The sequence below is a fragment of the Lissotriton vulgaris genome, chromosome 4_1 (genome assembly GCF_964263255.1).
Source record: "Lissotriton vulgaris chromosome 4_1, aLisVul1.2, whole genome shotgun sequence".
In the NCBI taxonomy this organism is placed as follows: domain Eukaryota; kingdom Metazoa; phylum Chordata; class Amphibia; order Caudata; family Salamandridae; genus Lissotriton; species Lissotriton vulgaris.
This window is the reverse complement of record NC_141691.1, coordinates 340,670,061-340,688,884: the sequence shown is the minus strand read 5'-3', so window position 1 is coordinate 340,688,884 and position 18,824 is coordinate 340,670,061. Positions and strand designations below refer to the sequence as shown.

Here is an 18,824-nt window from a genome sequence, read left to right as displayed (position 1 = left end):
CGTTCTTTATGACAGGCTCTCCAAGGTGTCCGAAGTTACCTTAAAGACATTGTCAATGTGTTCACCTGAGTATTACCACCAGTGCTTAAATTGTAAAATAAAAAGTGCAGGGCTCTCCTCAGAAGGCCACTGCAGCTTTCCCCACCCATTGCTCCTACACAGAACTGCCAATAACAGGAAACAACCTTTACAATGCAACTTTTACAACACACTACCATTACAACAAAACTTTTACAACGCAACATCCATTACAATGCATGCCATTACAACCCAACCATTACAACGCATGACACTACAACGCATACCACTACAACGCATGTCATTACAACACAGTCATTACAACGCATACCATTACAACGCATACCATCACAACACATTGTACCCTTACACTATCCAACACTTACCCTACTGTTGCATCCCCTGGAGTTTGAATAGAAATTTTTACCCCTACACTATCCAACACTTACCCTACTGTTGCACCCCCTGGAGTTAGAATAGTAATTTTTACCCCTACACTATCCAATACTTACCATACATGCAATGTAATGGTATGCGTTGTAATGGTATGCGTTGTAAAGGTAGTATGTGTTGTAATGGAATGCGTTGTAAAGGTCGTTTTTAAAAATTCGTTGTAATGGCATGCGTTGTAATGGAATGCGTTGTAATGGATGTTGCGTTGTAAAAAATGCGCTGTAAAGGTATGCATTGTAAAAGTATGCGTTGTAACGTCATACATTCCCAATAACAGTACCAACACATCTACTAACCAATACACACCTAGCAGTGTAACAGTTCAGATTATATGCTATTTTTTTTTTTAAAGACACTTTACAAAGATATTTAAAAAAACAGAACCTCTGGCAGCGGCCATATAGCCATTCAGGGGCTTAATTTTAACCGGTGTCTAATGGGACGCTCATTCCCAAAAAACATTTCAATATGCAAATTCTGGCTGAACACATAAGGTCCCAAAAGCGGGACCTATTGGCTGTGCCAATGCTTGTTAATCAGAACCCGTGGCCTGGTTAGCAGATCCCAGGGCACAGTCACAGTCAGCTTCCACCATTATCAGTCTAAAAATGGAGGTGAACAGGGCAAAAAGGATGACTTTCTCACACTCACTAATTAATTGATGGATGGGTAATGTCTAATGGGGTGATTTATTTTACTTGTGAAAAAGATCATTTGAGGCAGTTTCTTAGCTTTGCCAATTTAGGTTTTGAGGGATGTGGCATTTGTAGTATATTATTATTTGATAGGATGTGTTTAGTTGGATATTGTTTTACAGTAGAGGCCAGGGTTTCTCTAGCTTGTTTGCAGATTTTCTGCACTGGGTACTGGTGAATACCGTAGGGCAGTTGGCTGTGCTTTCTATTTTTGTTTTCTTTGGACCTAACATCTGTGATGATATTGTGGTGGTGAAATGTGTATGAGTGGAGCTTTTGTATGTTTTGCAGCCAAATGTTTTAGCTTCTGTACACCCTTTGGCATCGTGCTTGCGTTTATCTTTGCTTCCTAATTTCTTTTTTTTGTGCCAGCTGTCCCGTTGCTCTCTTTAATTGGGTATGGGAAAGTAATAAGAGAATAGTCAGATACATTACCTTTACTGGTTTCTGTCCTGAAAATTTCTAGTTCTTTATGCTGATAAATCTGTGGTATTTGTGCACCTTTATGAGATGGTTTGATGCATTGTTATTTAAGGCCAAGAAGTATTTGAAAAGTATTTGAGTGTTTGGTCAAAGCAGAGGGTGATGTGGCTCAAGACTATGCACATTTTTAATGAGCTCCAACCTTGAACTCACAGTGACTGTTCAGCTGCCTCAGTACTTGCCCAGCCAGTGCAATACCTTAGAATTGCCATTGATGCTCTTACTTAGCACCAGAGAACAACGTCTAGGTAAATACCTTATCCCCTCAATTGTAACCATAGCACAGTGCAGGCTCATTATTGTTGTGCTCTCATGATCCGTTCCCAAGCTGACGACCTTTGAACGCCTGCACGCTATGAGTGGGATTATGCCTGAGAAAATTGTCAGCATGTACAGCAACCTGTAAATATTCTCTACTGATGAGGGGGAATCCAGAACCACTGGGTCTAGATATACGATTTCGAAAGATGGCATTAGCTGAAATATTATATGAACTTTGTGTGAAAAGCTGAACTACGACTGCCAAGATGCTATGTGGTAATAGTGCTGTTACATGCTAGCAGTGCGTTCCTACCCACTTTTACTGTTAAAAGGATCTCGTAAGCCGCCCCCAAGCTGACGAGCTTTGGAACGCCTGCACGCTATGAGTGAGATTATACCTGAGAAAATTGGCAGCCTTGCCAGTAACCCGTAAATATTCTCTACTGATGAGGGAGGAATCCCAAAACACTAGTGTCCAGAGATACGATTTCGAAAGAAGGCATTAGCTGTAAAATTATTTGAACTTTGTGTGAAAAGCTGAACTACAACTACCAAGGCACAATGGGGTAATGGCGCTGTTACATGCAAGCAGTGTGTTCCTACCCATTTTCACTGTTAAAAGGCTCTCGTGAGCCACCCCTAAGCTGACGAACTTTGGAACTCCTGCATTCTATGAGTGGGATTATACCGGAGAAAATTGGCAGCATGTCTAGCAACCCGTAAATATTCTCTACTGATGAGGGAAAAATCCTGAAACACTGGTGTCTAGAGATACGATTTTGAAAGACGGCATTAGCTGAAAGATTATATGAACTTTATGTGAAAAGCTGAACTACAACTACCAAGACGCTATGGGGTAATGGCACTGTTAAATGCAAGCAGTGCGTTCCTACCCACTTGTATCATATTGTTGTGCTGACCACATCTATACAAAAGGACCCAGCTCTACAGGCCTGGAGCCTGGCTGCCTGGTATTCTTAAGCGAAGTGATGGTGCCCATGCTTGCTTGGCCCGCTTATGAATCCCTCCATTCTGACGAAGTTGTGAGTGCTGAGCTGAGGTGTAATTTTCGGTATCTTGCTCACAGCTGTATCTTGAGCAGGCTGATCAAAATTACTGTTCCCAGCTCAGCTCGCACACAGATACTAGTGAGTACCCTCTTCCCATCACTCACCTCTTCAAGCACTACTGATATAACCTCTGTCCATGTAATCAGAGGCACTGTCAGGGTGGAACTGAACAAAGGGGTCAACATTTCTGGCACATCCTCAGGTCCCAGAGAAGTAATATGTGCTTTCTAGTGAGTATGTATCTGGGGCCAACAAGTAAACAGAACTACACCTTGTACATGTTATCAGCAGGACAGGGACCACAGCACTAACAGCAGGTTACCTGCTGGTGCCACTTCTTACCACGACTCTTGAAAAAGTAATGTAAATATTCTATCAGTCTTTATATGCACCATAGACCTCTTGTAAGAAGTTAGAACGTGTAAAATAACAGTATTAAGGCAAATGTCAAAAGCGATGATTCTGTATATACATGTGTTTTGGGTATTCCATGACTGAAGCTATGGCTAACCAAATTAGCAATTTGCCATATCTTCTCTAAAGGAGTGAAATTCACTATTTTCTCTGTATTGCATTCCTGAAAAGAGAGGCCTTGCTTGTTAGATTCATCATCAAAATGATTTTTGTTTGCTCTGTTGGGAAGCACCTTCTTAAAACAAGGATTTGTGAAATAATCATAGTGAATGTCAAAGAAGCAGCAGCTTTGTAGAGAGGCGATTCTTGACTTCAGTTTGATGTGGACTTGTGTTTTATTCCAGGGGATATTCTCAGTGACCAGTCCTCACCCTGACATCTATCTTGTGGCGCGTGTGGAGAAAGTCTTACAGGGAAGTATCACACACTGTGCAGAACCGTACATCAAGACTTCGGACACGGTCAAGGTACATGGTTGCAATAAGAGAAGAAAGTCTACATTCACGTACATGTTTCAATTATGTCACCTGTGCCATCCTAACAGCACTGTTTGCTTTAACTAAAATGCTAGATTTCGGTTTATGAACACAGTGATGGTAGTCCATATAACGATTTTAGAGAACAAAGACTGAGCGATTGTACTACCCAAGGTGGTCTACACCAAGCATGCTTTTTAACAGGCATATAGGGTCATTTGTGAACCAGACACAAACATTTGAATAGAATTCTTACTTCGACATTCGCCAGTGAAGTTTGCAACTGGCCATCAGTAGATAATCTCTGCCACAGTCTCGACGGTCACTTCATTTTTTGGCAGATGTTTTTTATGCCCTGCTTCAAAGCGCAACTGTTGGTAGACGTATTGTTACCAGTTCTTTAAAATATACATATAGTGAGTTTCAGCTCCAGAAAGGGGATTTCCCTTCCACATGATGCTTTTGCCTGTTTGGGGTATTATTCGGGCTCTTATTGAGTTATTGCATTGTAATGCATTAGGGACTAGTTAAATTTCAAAAGTACTTTGAAGCATAACAGATTACATTTTTTATAACATAGAGGCAGTATACACGAAAAAGCAATCTTCTCTATGTTATTTATTTTTTTATTACAGGAGGGTGTTTATAATGTTTTATCTTGGCCCAATGCAAACCAGATGTATTGGATTGGCCTATGCTTGTTTCGCACGGCCACCAGCACGATATTTAAACAAATGACGTTCATTGTTTCATTTTCAGAAGAGATTTGTATTTCATAATGATTCTTCTAACAACATTACAGAAGACAGAAATTGCACAATATTGCTTATCAGTAGCACAGCGCCTCAACTTTTTTCTTCTCTCCCCCTTTAAGCCGATCATGCAATGTATGAGATTATTCCTTATCTGAAATGTAGGTAGGGCTGGCGCACAGCGATTTTAGGGGAAGGTTTTTCCTTTAGTTTTAAGGTGCTATACAAGTGATGTCAGGCGTCCCTCGACATCTCATATAACAGTCAAGAATTGTGGGGTCAGTGGACCACTGGTCCCATCCTCGTATGCACACTATAGTTCCTCTATGAATCACAGAGGTTTCGGAGACTTTCAATGATGATTGCAATTATAGGTTTATTCATAAACTTCTTTGATTAGGATCATTGACATTCTTCATTTGCATAATGCGATACCATCCTTATGTACATCCAATGCATTTCGGGGTTATCGTACACCCCTTCATCAGGGAAAGGACACTGTAATCAAAAACATAAGTATCATAAATAATGTCTCTATGGGGCGTAGGTTCAACATAAATGAACGCATAAGTAAAAACATGACCTGAATCAAGGTAGGTATTGGCGGTAGTGAAAAAGGTGATGGTAGTTTATGGGGTTCACCTTACTGTGACCCAAACATTCCCGTGTGAAAAAAATCACATGCAAAGTCGGCGGAGCTATGCTTACGTGTATCACTTTAAACAATTACGCATGGTCCTGTGAATGAAAACGTAGGGAGAAGTGCATTAGTCATCAGTTAATGGTGCGCAGAGTTTAACGGCGATAACGTGGTTCCCGGTGTTTCGAAGTCGGACTAACCTGTGTGTTGTTAGTAGGTTCCTCCTTTCATGAACGCTGGTTCGGGCGGAAACGCCATTGACCGCGTTTCGTATCATTAAAGGGACGCGATCACGTGTGCTATCCGGAAGGAGATGGGGGTGTTCCCAAATGTTAAAGGGACAGTGTGATATTATCGTTAGTTCGAGTGAAATTAAAGCATGGTGCTAGTTGGAGAATAATGTTGTGGTAGTAGGACTGGTGGATAGGATGATCGGGTGTGGGGTTATATAGCCAAATACATGCAAAAAAATGTATAATGATAAAAAGAAAAGTGGTCAGGTGGTACAATCATATACATTGTAATCAAAATAATATGACGGTATACAGGAGGTGAAATAAGATGAGAAATTAATAAGTGATCCTTAAATTACGCAGGAGTTACTAACTCAGTCCGTGGGCAACTTTAAAGATAACAAGAGAGTTCAATTCTTTCATTAAGCCCAAATGGCTTCTGTGTGGACAGTCTTTGGATCCATACATTTTCTCTTTGAAGGAGGAATTTAGTGTTGTCTCTGCCCTCCTGTTTGGCGATTGTTTCCAATATGGTGAATTTTAATTGAGAAATATTGTGTTTCTCTTCATGAAAATGAACTGCTAGTGCTGATTTGGTGCTCTTCAGACGGATGTTGGATTTGTGTTCTGTAAGTCTGGTTTTGATTTTTCGTTCTGTCTTTCCGATGTATAGTTTTCCACACGGGCATTTTAAAGCATAGATGACATTGCTGGTGTCACATGTGGCGTTGACCTGGAGTTTTATTTTGTGACCTTTCATAGGGTGGTTAATTGAATTGCCTCGGATGATACTGTTGCAGTTTCCGCAATTGAAGCATGGTTTGGTGCCTGAGTAGTTAACTAGTTTGCTTGGTTTGTGTTGTACAAGTTCTCCTAGGTTACGTGATCTGGTAAATGCGAATAATGGAAGTTCCTGAAAGATCTGATTGAAGTCTGGCTCCAGATTCAGTAATGGCCAGTGTTGGTAAATGATCCTTTTGAACTTATTGGTAGCAGTTGAGAATTTAGAGACGACCACTATGCGTGTCTGTTGTTTCTTGGCGCTTGGTTGTAAGAGTTTCTGTCTCTCTAGGTTGTTGATCCTTTGTATGGAGTCTTCAATGATAGTTTCAGGGTAACCTCTATTTCGAAATTTACCTGCGATTTCTTTGATCCGTTGTGTGGCATTATCTGGGTTTGATGTGATCCGTTTTGCTCGTGCCATTTGTGAAAATGGTAATTGTGTTTTTAAATTAGATTCATGGAAGCTGCTGTAGTGTAGCATATTGTTCCTGTCGGTGGGTTTGGTATATAGATCGGTTTCAAACACTTGTCCCTTGATGGAAACTTTGACATCCAAAAAGTTGACGCAGTCTTTTGAAATTTCCCTATATCTTGTGAAGAGTACTAGGTGATCCGTCCATTGTTTGTTGTTCAATTGCTTCGATCCCCACTCCTTGGGGATCGAAGCAATTGAACAGTCTCTACTCAAATCTGACATGGAAAGACCCTTCCAGATGTTCCTGATGGAACTTATGCTGTTTACGTTGTACCAAAGCTATTTTAAACATCATGATACATGGTACCAACAACTCGTGGGAATGGCAATGGGCAATTCAGCGGCTCCCGCGTATGCGAATATTTTTATGCAACAATTTGAAGAAAACCATATACTCAACAACAAACAATGGACGGATCACCTAGTACTCTTCACAAGATATATAGACGATATCTTCATCGTTTGGAAAAGTACACAGGAAGAACTTCAACACCGACTGGCGGAATTTAACCATATTGATGAAAGAATACAACTAACTTGGGAAATTTCAAAAGACTGCGTCAACTACCATCACCTTTTTCACTACCGCCAATACCTACCTTGATTCAGGTCATGTTTTTACTTATGCGTTCATTTATGTTGAACCTACGCCCCATAGAGACATTATTTATGATACTTATGTTTTTGATTACAGTGTCCTTTCCCTGATGAAGGGGTGTACGATAACCCCGAAATGCATTGGATGTACATAAGGATGGTATCGCATTATGCAAATGAAGAATGTCAATGATCCTAATCAAAGAAGTTTATGAATAAACCTATAATTGCAATCATCATTGAAAGTCTCCGAAACCTCTGTGATTCATAGAGGAACTATAGTGTGCATACGAGGATGGGACCAGTGGTCCACTGACCCCATTATTCCTTATCTCACATAAACATATGTGCAGAACTAGTATCCTGTAATTTAATATAACAGCCCCACAACTGACTATGAGATCTCTGGCATCCTTGGCGTGGTTTCCCAGTCTTTTTGCCTCCAGTATTTGTTAGAAACAGACCATTTCCTCTTACTTTTATTGCCATTTAATTTTTAAACTTGTGAGTGAATTAGCACTTGTCCCTTGATTAGCACTGAGTGTTTTTAACTGTTGGCTCCTTTATGATTATTTCAAGTTCCTCACCAACATTAAAGCCTCGGATCTAGTTTTCTTAATTATTGCAGTTTCTTTTTTTTAAGAACAAACTTTATTGAGGTTTTTCTTGCCCACAATGTGTTCAAAAAGCAATGTTGCATGTATATAAAGTGAAATACAGTATTGGCATGCATGAGCAATATTATACATTTTATGTGGAACCACTGAAACAGAACAAGAATAAAGAGAAGAAGAAAAGAAGGAGAACGAAACAAATAAAGATGTAACAAAAAACCGTCTGCGATAAAAGGGAGAAGGAATATTGTCCTTATGAAATGTCCACATCTCTATCTGCTGTTCGCATGATATAATCCCATCATCAATTTGGTGAAAATGTGTGTAAAACCATTTTAGTTGTGGGACGTACCTCCATGTCTAACGGTGTAGGCTGTGGTTGCAATGTCAAAATAATTCCTCTGTAATCTGCCCAGCACTGCCATATGCGTGTGTGGTTGTGAGAGCAGCCACAAGCTTTAAAGATCGGCTTCTCTAACCTCATGCAGAAATCGAACCCCTGCTTGCATTCCCCCAATAGGGGTGGGGATGGTGCCCTCCTGGAATAGGCTATGTTGCGTTTAGCTATGGGCAGACCCAGGAACAATAAATGTTGTTAATATCTATTACCTCCGATTTCCTCTGTAATGTGTAGTTACGCTAGCTGTGGTGTACTTGGTATGACCCAACCCAACACATCAGCCAGGCATCTATTCACATTCTTCCAAAACCTGTCAAGAACTGACCATGTCCCCACCTTGTGTACGAATGCACTGGGGAGGCAATAAAGCCAGGCCAGCGAAGCCTCAATCCAGTAAAATATGTTCTGTGCAGGTATTTCAGCTGTATTAGAGCAGTAATGATGGGACCCCCTCAAAATCTGGAATACGGCCAGGTAACAGAGGGGAAGAGATAAAGTACAACTAGAAAAAAGTTCCCTCACTGGCCACAATTATTCATTGCAAGTATACATCACATTATTTATGATGAAGGCGACAGAAACACAACAAACTTTTTTATTTTCTTCAAAAAATATATACCGTGTTTAATTTTTTATTTTTAGCATTGCTTTCAAATTTATATTTTTTCATTTAAGTTAGAATTCATAAGAAACACACAATCACAGTATTAACATATCATAAATCATTTCATAATTCATACAAAAAAGGAAAAAGAATTACATTAACAATAACTAATCGTGAACAAGACAATTAATACCAATACATAAGCCCCTGATAACACACAACCAGTCACAACATCCTAACCCATTCATACTAACATTACATACACATGCACTACGTCTATAAAAAAGAATCTGGGTACTAATCAGCAGGGAGCCCCCTGCCAACTAACGGGTCTCAAAACTAAGTATGAGACCCCGCACGCTGGTCGACGCACGTTTCGGCAGCACACGGCCACCTTCCTCAGGACCTCTTCCAGGCAGTCAAAAACCCACAAGAACAGGGGACCTAAAAAAATATAATAGAAAAAATTGTATGTACACTGTCACCAAGGAATATAAAAAAACAAGGAATAGACCAAGTCAGTATACACAAATTATTTACATAGTTAAAAACTAATGTTGACACTTGGGCTCAACATGTGACACAACATAACCCGAATCTTCAGTGAATGTACAAAGATACTAATTGATAGAGTACTATGAGAGCATAAGGAAGGTACTATGGACAAGTACTGATAAGACCTACTCAATTGGTCTAATAGTATAACATACATATCCTGTAAGTACAAAAAAAAAGGTCGAAAGAACCTAACAGAGTCTGAGAAACATGCAAAATATCAAGATGTATAATAAGTGTACAGTTACTTACACTAAAAACCATGGATTCTGCTTAATTATCAAGCGGCAGTGTCATGGACATGAACCACGTAAAGAGATAACTCTAAGTTTATCAATATCTGAAAAAAGGAAAAACGTGCTCAAAAAATGAATATATGAGGAGGAGCTTCGCGAGCAGACAAGATGGCCGCGTAAGCTCGGAGCTCCGTGGACCCTCCGCAATAATCCTGCTTGAAATCCTGTACCACGTAGGTGGATTCTGCTTGCTGACGGGTCACTGACGCGGAACCTGCCTCCTGCTTTCGAATCGGTGGTTCCTACGCTGAACTACGTCGAGTGATGTCCCTTGCCAAGGAAGCGCCATTGTCTCCTCGGTCTCCGCGACTCCGCAAGGTAGAGAAGCGTAGTTCTTGGTGGTGATCCCTACTGGCGGAATCCTCATACTAACTGTGTCATCTGCCTTCAGCCTGGACTTGACAACTGGCCTAACACCTCGGCCTGAGATCTTTCTGGCTCGGACTTGTGTGGGGTGCCCCTCGCCCTTATCGGAACCAACATGGCGGGCAAGGGCGAACCCGAAAAGACGTCGAACAAAGGCGTTTGTGGCAAATCTCAAGTGCAACAGAACAGAATTGATCGATATGCTCAGATACGCACTTCGCCTGCAGCGGGGGCCTCCGCTAAAGATCTCTCCTCCTCGGGCTCGCCCGACGGGTCCGAGCCCTCCCTCAGTGACATTATGGGGGCCATCTCCGGCATACGGGCCGAATTACAGAAGCAGCACGAGGTTCTAACCCACAAGGTGGACACGATGGCAGTGGATCTCACCCTTATCAGAGCTGACGGGTAAAACTAATGACAGGGTGAAGTCATTGGACTTAAAAACCTCGAGCCTCACCACCGACGTCTCGGACCTGCAAACCGAGGTCCGGACTTTACGGCTCACTTCTGACCAATTCTCCAGGAGACTGGACGACTTTGAAGGTCGTGCCAGGCGGCAGAACGTTCGCATTATTGGCGTTCCAGAAGGGTCGGAAGAGGCAGTGGCGGACCTGTTCGTTGAGGACCTGATACAGAACCATCTCGCTCCTCCGGGGCTGAGCAAATTCTTCTCGGTGGAGCGCGCACACCGGGTACCGGGCGGCCAGCCGAAGTCGGGCGTGGCGCCTAGACCCATCATTGCCAGGTTCCTCAACTTCAGGGATCGGGACGCTATTTTGCAGGCGTCCAGAAGACAAGGGCCGCTGCAGTTCCAGAACTCCGAGGTACATTTCTATCCTGACTTTACCAGGGCGGTTCAGAGGCAACGCCAGAGCTATGTGGGTGTGAAACGGCGACTGAGGGACATGGGCCTAAAGTACTCGATGATGTTCCCGGCCAAGCTTCGGATTGAACATGATGGCCGTGCTTTGTTCTTTGAGTTTCCGGACAATGTCAGTGAATGGCTGGACACCCTACCACAGCGCAGCGATGACCGGGAGGACAGCGAAAGGGGCGCCGATGGTGGCGCTGATTTGTGAGACTTGGTTCTACAACTATGACATTGGCGGTTGGTGGGCCTGCAATATGTGACTATCGTCTTTTTCCAGTGTAGAGTTGTCGTATCTTTTGTCGCTTCATGGAGGGCGGCGGGAGGTGTCCACGGGGATTCCTTACTCCTTTTGGGGCTTTTCGTAGATTAGTTAATGGGGCGACAGGCACACTGCTGGTTGGGGGGGCTTTTTAGTCTGATGCAGGGGTGCAGGGTGGGGGGTGTTTTTGGACGAGTTCAACTGTTCTGTTGTATGTTTATCTACTCTTTCTCTATGCAATGGGTCGTATATATTGATGCATTTCTGTTTCCACGGAGGTTTCTTGGGGCTGGCTGGGGGGGGCGGCAATGTGATGGGGGGTAGGAAATTAAAAGTAATCAGTTGGAATGTTAATGGGTTGGGTGACCGAATCAAGAGGGGGATTGTGCTTCAACTGCTCAAACGCCACATGCCTGATGTGGTTTTACTACAGGAAACGCACTTGATTGGGAATTCATGTAAAGCGCTCAACCGTAGGGGTTACAAGATGGTGGCACACTCTGGGTTCTCTTCGGGCTCTCGGGGGGCGGGTGTCCTTGTCCGTACGTCCCTTCCGTTTGAGATTGACGTCACCACGATAGATGATAGAGGGCGCTACGCAGCGATGGCCGGACGATGGGAGGGGCGGGCCCTCATCCTACTTTCAGTTTACGTCCCACTGGGCTTACAGACCAGTACTTTTCGAGACCTTGGTGGCGCCATTTTAGCCCTGCCTGATGGCCTACTGATTGTTGGGGGGGACTTCAACTCAGTCTGCTCTGGCTCCCTTGACCGACACCCGTCTAGAGATCTCCGTAACTCCCAACTTTGGCTGCCCTCGTTCTTGGAATCAATGGGCCTGGTGGATAGCTGGCGACTCCTGCACCCCACGCTTCGCCAATTCTCCTTCCTGTCCGGTGCACATGGCAGCCTTTCCCGCATAGACTATGTTCTTACCTTAGCGGCGCACGCTATGGCCGTGGCGGAGGCCCGCTTTCTGGCGCGGGGGGTTTCTGACCACTCGCCGTTATGGGTCTCTTTTGATTTTGATATCGTCCTGTCAGCTCGACCGGCTACGGTCAATCCCTGGTATTTTCGTAACCCAAAGACCCGCGCTCTTTTGGCTAAGGCTTTCGTCCTTTATTTTTCCGAAAATGAGGGTTTGGTTGGATCGGCCACGACCCTGTGGGAGGCGTTCAAGACCGTATTAAGAGGCGAGGCATTCGCCTTAATCGCGGAGGCCCGCAGGCACAGGGACTCCGACCTACTTTACATCGAGGAAGAGATTTTGAATCTTGACGCCCAGTTGGAACCCGAACCCGCCCCAGACCTCCTCCATGCGCTTTCTCTAAAGCAAATGGAATATCGAGATCTCGCTACGAATGCCGCCCAGACCTTGGCTAGGGAACAACAAGGCCGTATCTATGATGTTGGCGACAAGGCAGGTAAGCTGTTGGCCTGGCTGGACAGAAAGGAGATGGCCAGCCGAGTGGTTCCCGAGATCCTGGGGGATGACGGGAATCCTGTCACTGACCCAAGTGCCATTGCCGAGTCTTTCGCCGACTACTTCCGAGGTGTCTACACTTCCACATCTGACTACTCCGAGGCTGCCTCAACAGAGCTTCTCTCGGCGGTGGATCTTCCCTGCCTCTCCGATGCGGACCGAGACGATTTGGACAGAGACATATCTATTGCCGAGATCGCTCTCGCAATCCGCTCTTTGAGGTCTGGTAAGGCGCCCGGTCCAAACGGCATCCCGGTTGAGCTCTACAAGATACGGCCCGATGTCGTCTCCCCGCATTTACGAACTATGTTCCTAGAGGCAAGGGACGCAGGCGTTCTCCCCCTTGACCAGAGGCTGGCCACTATTGTGGTCATCCACAAGCCAGGGAAGCCGAGGGACGTGTGTCGGTCGTACCGGCCCATTTCCCTCCTGAACGCCGAACCCAAGGTACTCGCCAAACTGCTCGCCAATCGGCTTGTTGGGGTCATTGGTGACCTAGTACATCCGGACCAGTCGGGCTTTATTCCACACCGCAACACTGCCCTCAATCTACGTAGACTTCACGGCGCCCTAGCCAGGGCACACACTCTTGTGGAGCCAGCAATTCTGGCGTCCCTTGATGCCACTATGGCGTTCGATTCCCTTGAGTGGAACTACCTTTGGGCGGTGTTAGCTAAGCTTGGTTTTGGTCCGGCTTTTCTGAGCTGGGTAAAGCTTCTCTACGCTAGCCCATTGGCCAACGTATCTGTTAACGGCCGTCTGTCGACGCCCTTTACCCTACACAGGGGCACCAGACAGGGTTGCCCTCTATCGCCTCTCCTCTTTGCTCTGGCTCTCGAACCTCTTGTTGCGGGTCCACCCCGACCTCCATGGTATCACCTGGGCTCCTGGCTTTGAGGACCGCATCTCCCTGTACGCGGACGACATCCTTCTCTACCTGACTTCACCTTTCAAGTCTCTTATAGTGGCTTGTGACGTTCTTAGACAATTTGGGAGATACTCTGGCCTGATTATCAACTGGGCCAAGTCCTCCCTCTACGTCCTGAAAGGGGATACACCGCGTCTCCCTAGAGGCTGCAATATTCAGGTGGCCACACAGGGCTTCAGGTACCTGGGGATTTACATCTCTGGTAACCCGAAGGCTCGCTACGACTAGAATTTGCTCCCCCCACTACAGCGTCTTCGACGTGATGTGGAAGGCTGGCGTAAGCTCCCGCTCTCCTTACTTGGCCGAGCGGCCCTGTTCAAAATGATGTCTCTACCCAGGTTCCTATACGCCTTACAGAACACCCAGGACCCGGTTCCGGCCCGTTACTTTAGGGAGATTGAGGGCCTCCAGCGAGCCTTGCTTGGGACGGTCGCCCCCGGGTTGCGATTACGAAACTTACGCTCCCGTGGTATGACGGGGGCGTAGCACTGCCAGATGTGCGAAGGTACTATTGGGCCTCCCAGCTCGCAGCTCTCAATCACGGGTTCTATGGCCCGGTTGATAGTCCCGGCTACGCCATGGATAGGTGGCTCCTAGGGGGTAGTAACTACTACCGAGCCCTGTACTCTAGATCCCTTGACCGGCGGAAGTCGGGACCGACGAAGACGGCTGTCTCTATTTGGCGGACGATCACCAAGGCACAGGGATGGCGGGGCAGACTGACCAGATTCACCCCTCTGTTTGAATCCGACATTTTGGGCAGGCTATGGCACACCAAGGGTTTCGATAAATGGGACCTCATTGGCATCTCTAGGGTTGACGACATGATTTCCAAAGGGGCTATCAAGACCTTCCCACGGTTGCAGGCGGAATATCAGCTGAGTGACTCGGAGTTCTTCCGTTACGCCCAGCTGAGGCACGCCTTGCTTTCGGCCATGCCCCCGGAGGGGGATATCCCAGAAAGTTCACCGTTGGAGGACAGGGTACTGGATGGCCACATGCCTGACAGCGCTATTTCACTGTCTTACAAAAAGCTAATTAATGTTCGCACCGACCTCCTCCTTGGATTGCGGGACCAGTGGGTGGGGGATGGCCTGGAAATCAATCGATGAGGAGGATTGGCAGAGCGCAGTGTCCTCCCCTAAGGAGGTTGCCATTTCTTCTCGTCTTCGGCTGGTACAATTTAAGATTTTACACAGGGTGTACGTCACTGGCCCCCGCCTTGTACACATGGGTTACCTTAACCTATGACACCAACTGTGTATGACACCAGATGGATCCTGTCCTTCCTCTCCCATCCTACTATCCTACACCTTCCTGTATCACTGTATCTTTGTCATCTCCCCCCCCCTCCCTGCTACCGCCTCCTTGCTGCACTCTCTCTCCCATTGCTACTTTCCGGCGCCACTTGGCGCCTTCTTTCTTCTTCCTCTTACTGTTTAAAAATTGAAAAACAAACCTTTATATTTCCTGTTGTATCTGTTTTGCACTATTATGCTTCGGACAATATGCTGCCTTGCCTCCGGGATGTTCGGCTGAATAGCTGTGTGCACTTTTGAAATAAAGGTTTTAAAAATTAAAAAAAAAAAAAAAATGAATATATAAGGAAAAAATGGATAAACAGATTATGCTACCTAAAGATGTACATGCCTTACCTATATTTAGAATGTGGAAGTCTCTACAAATATCCAAAAATAATGGGTAGACGATATCACAAATCCAGAAGAGCAACTATTGATCTTTATGTTCAACTGGAATAAATCACAACAGAGGGAAAGAAATGTAATCAGCTCCATAAGTTTCCCCCACATACCATCTAATACTGATGGTATATAGATAATGCAAAGAACCCACCTTAAAATCAAATGCATTATTATGATTTCATGAACCCATGATACTGCTTTCAATTATATTTCATTAATGGGTCGTATGTAGAAGAACTGCGTCTGGTATCCTCAGCAGTCCTACAAAATACAAAACAGATAAGGTCTCAGTCTCACCGAAATAGTGCAGGACTAGTACATTACCCTAAACGATAAAAAATGAAATAACTATTAGAATACCTGGACAGAATAACTGCCTATAAAGCGTACACATCTAAACAAAAACATAACTGCCTCCACAGGCCTGGCCATATCAAGAGGTGCCCGTCTGCTAACTATATTCGTTCATAACGCAATTAGTTTATACAAGTTCCAGACAATTAAACATGACTGTGGTAGGTCAGACGCAGCTTGGTAGATGAAATAGATTGTCAAGAGCAATGTATACAAATATCTATTCGAACTACATGGACGGAAACGGCAGCTTACAGACATCCATCTAAGTCAGATATTCATAAACACTTATAAATGCGTCGAAAATAGCACCTCACTCCCTGCACTAAAACGTGAGTATCATCGACTAGGTGGAAAGACTATTAGTAGAAAATGGGCAAATTCGCATACAGGCATATGGTGAGGAACAATACAATTAAGAGCCTAGCACTGCTCATTACCATGAATTAAAAGACGATAGTAATTGCTAGCGTATGTAAGTACTTACTAAGTTTGTGCACAAAGTGCGGATCAGAGAAAACTCCCACGTGGACAGGTGGTTCCAAACAAGAGTAAGAACCACCGGACATGTATTTAAGCAAAAGAAACGGTGGAAGTCTCCTGATATCTTGAAAGATTTTCGCAAGTAAAGTCATAAAAATAGAAAACGGACTCCCGATTTCCAGGTTTACCAGTGCTGGTAGTACCACGATTTTGAAGTGACAAGAAATAAAAACACGCGCCATATTGGAGGAGTATGATCATGCTGGTGGCCAGTGAGGGAACCTTTTTCTAGTTGTATTTCAGCTGTATTAACCACAGTTGCGAGGAGACAGCAGCCCCTCGAGGGAACTCCAGTGCCTTCATCCAATCATCATTGTCGATAGGGCCCAGATCTGTTTGCCAAGCTTCCCTAAGGGATTTCAGTGTTGATGCACTATGAACTGTGGTGTGCGCTCTAGTCTACTGGCGTACACGTGATGACGTGCCACGCCGTAGGCTAGAGCGAGATAGGCGCGCATGCGCAGAAGAGAGAAAAGGGAAGGCGCGAAAGGAAGAAACGGCAGTTGGCGACCGGAGCTTTAGGAGTTAGACGCTCGGCGCCCTTAGCTTATGTATCTTGCAAGTAAATTCAATAAACGAAGACCTGAGCATTAAACCTGCATCTGAGTGTCCTGTGGGGGAAATAAAGAACATTACAGTGGCGACGAGGCTGGGATCCGGACACCATCTGGTGCAGAGACGACAGCAAGGAGATCAACCCCCCACAGCCCACACCCACGAGCCAGTGAAGGCACAGGACCTGCAAAAGAAGCAAGGGCGCGGCAGCAGCGCAGCAGCACGGCCAAGAACTAAAAACACCAACCTCACAAGCCAGGTCAGTGTGGCCCAAGTCCCTAGGAGCTCCCAGGCAGCAACCTGGCAACCAAGGGAGACACCCCCAAGCCAGAGGAAGGGGGGAGGACAGCGCAGGCAGCGCACACAACGAGGGACAATACCCCAGGTAGCCCAAGGGGTCAAGGGGACACGGCAGACAGCGCAGGAGCGTCCGGTGAACCTACCCATAGGGCCCAGGAAGGAGGACCTAGAGGGGAAGCCAGAATGGCGAATCAGGCGTCAGCCCTAATGGCACCAGTTCCGTTCCTAACCAGGCCAGGGGAACCCCAACTAAAATGGGAAGACTGGAAGGAATATTTCCTCAATTACATTGAAGCTCTGGAAGATGAGAGCGAAGGGGAATACAAGCCAGAAAGAAAAAAGAGGCTGTTGCTCCACAACTTAGGCCCAGAAGGGGTCAGAGTGTTCAAGAACCTGGTGCCCAAAGAGAGAGGTGCGGCGGAGACGGACGTTTTCGTGAACGCACTGGACGACCTGGACAGCCATTACCGCCCAGCAGTGTGCGTCTCGATAGACCGCTATAACTTTCAACAGAGAAAACAAGAGGCAGGAGAATCCATTGATGATTACGTGGCGGCCCTCCGACGGCTAGCCATCACGTGTAGATATGGGAATTTACAAGATGAATACATCAAAGACCAAATAGTGATGCACACCACCAGCAGAGCGGTCCAAGACAAGCTGTGGGCGATGAATGAAACTACCTTGAAAGAAGTCGTGGCGATGGTCAAGAAGGCGGAAATGTCGAAAAGAGGCGCAGACGCGGCAAAAAGAGAAAGTGGGCCGAGACAGATGATCAACAAGATCGATGAGGCGCCGCAATCCAGCAAACCCAAAAGCACCTATGGAGACCCGAAGAAGGACGGAAGAGGGTCTGGAAGGCAGACGCCTCGCCCCAACCAGGGAACGAAATTTGCGTGCTACAGATGCGGCAGTGCAGCGCACGCGGCCCAGGACAGGCGTTGCCCCGCGTTTCGCGCCAGGTGCTCATTCTGCGGGTTGACCGGTCACTTCGAAAAGGTCTGCCGAAAGAGAGGTACGAAGTCCACGGTCAAGTGTATCGACGCGGCCACGGCAAATGTGAGTGAAGAAGATGAACAGGAAGAGGATGACCTGGTGCTATGCATCGAGGATCAAGTGCTGGACGTATCCGGGAAGCGCAGGGATAAACCCCGCACCGACATGCGCATCGGGGGCATCAACGTATATGTGGCCGTGGATTCCGGGTCCCCATGGACCATAGTGCAAAGATCGATATGGGAAGAGGACTTCGCACCAGTTTTAGGACCCGACCTGGAGCCGCCGGACATCAGACCCATCTCGTATACGGAGAATTCCATTCCTCTGGTCGGATGCAGGGACTTGGAGTTCGAATTCAGAGGGCGGTCGGCCACGTGCACCCTGTATGTGGCGGAAAAGGGCCCATCTGTACTAGGATGGAGAGACGCGGGTGCTCTCGGCATCATTCTCAACCCTGGAGGGAAGGAACAAATCCTGCTAACCGACGAATGGCCCCTCTCGAGGGAGGAAGACTGGAAAGCAGCATACCCCAAAGTTTTTGAGGGCACGGTTGGGAAACTGGACAAATTCGTGCATAAAATGATCCTCAAGGAGGGAGCAGTTCCTGTGGTACACAAGGTCCGGAACATACCGATATCCACGAG

General features: G+C 45.8%; 1 protein-coding gene across 5 annotated transcripts in view; it reads left to right on the top strand.

The window, feature by feature from the left end:
* DOCK11 (dedicator of cytokinesis 11) overlaps positions 1-18,824 on the top strand; it is a 1,133,414-nt gene that overhangs the window by 356,236 nt on the left and 758,354 nt on the right. For all 5 annotated transcript variants that reach the window (XM_086918718.1, XM_086918717.1, XM_086918722.1 and 2 more), the window contains one exon: positions 3,739-3,861. In XM_086918718.1, the coding sequence (XP_086774844.1) occupies positions 3,739-3,861 (123 nt within the window). The remainder of the gene's footprint in view (positions 1-3,738; positions 3,862-18,824) is intronic.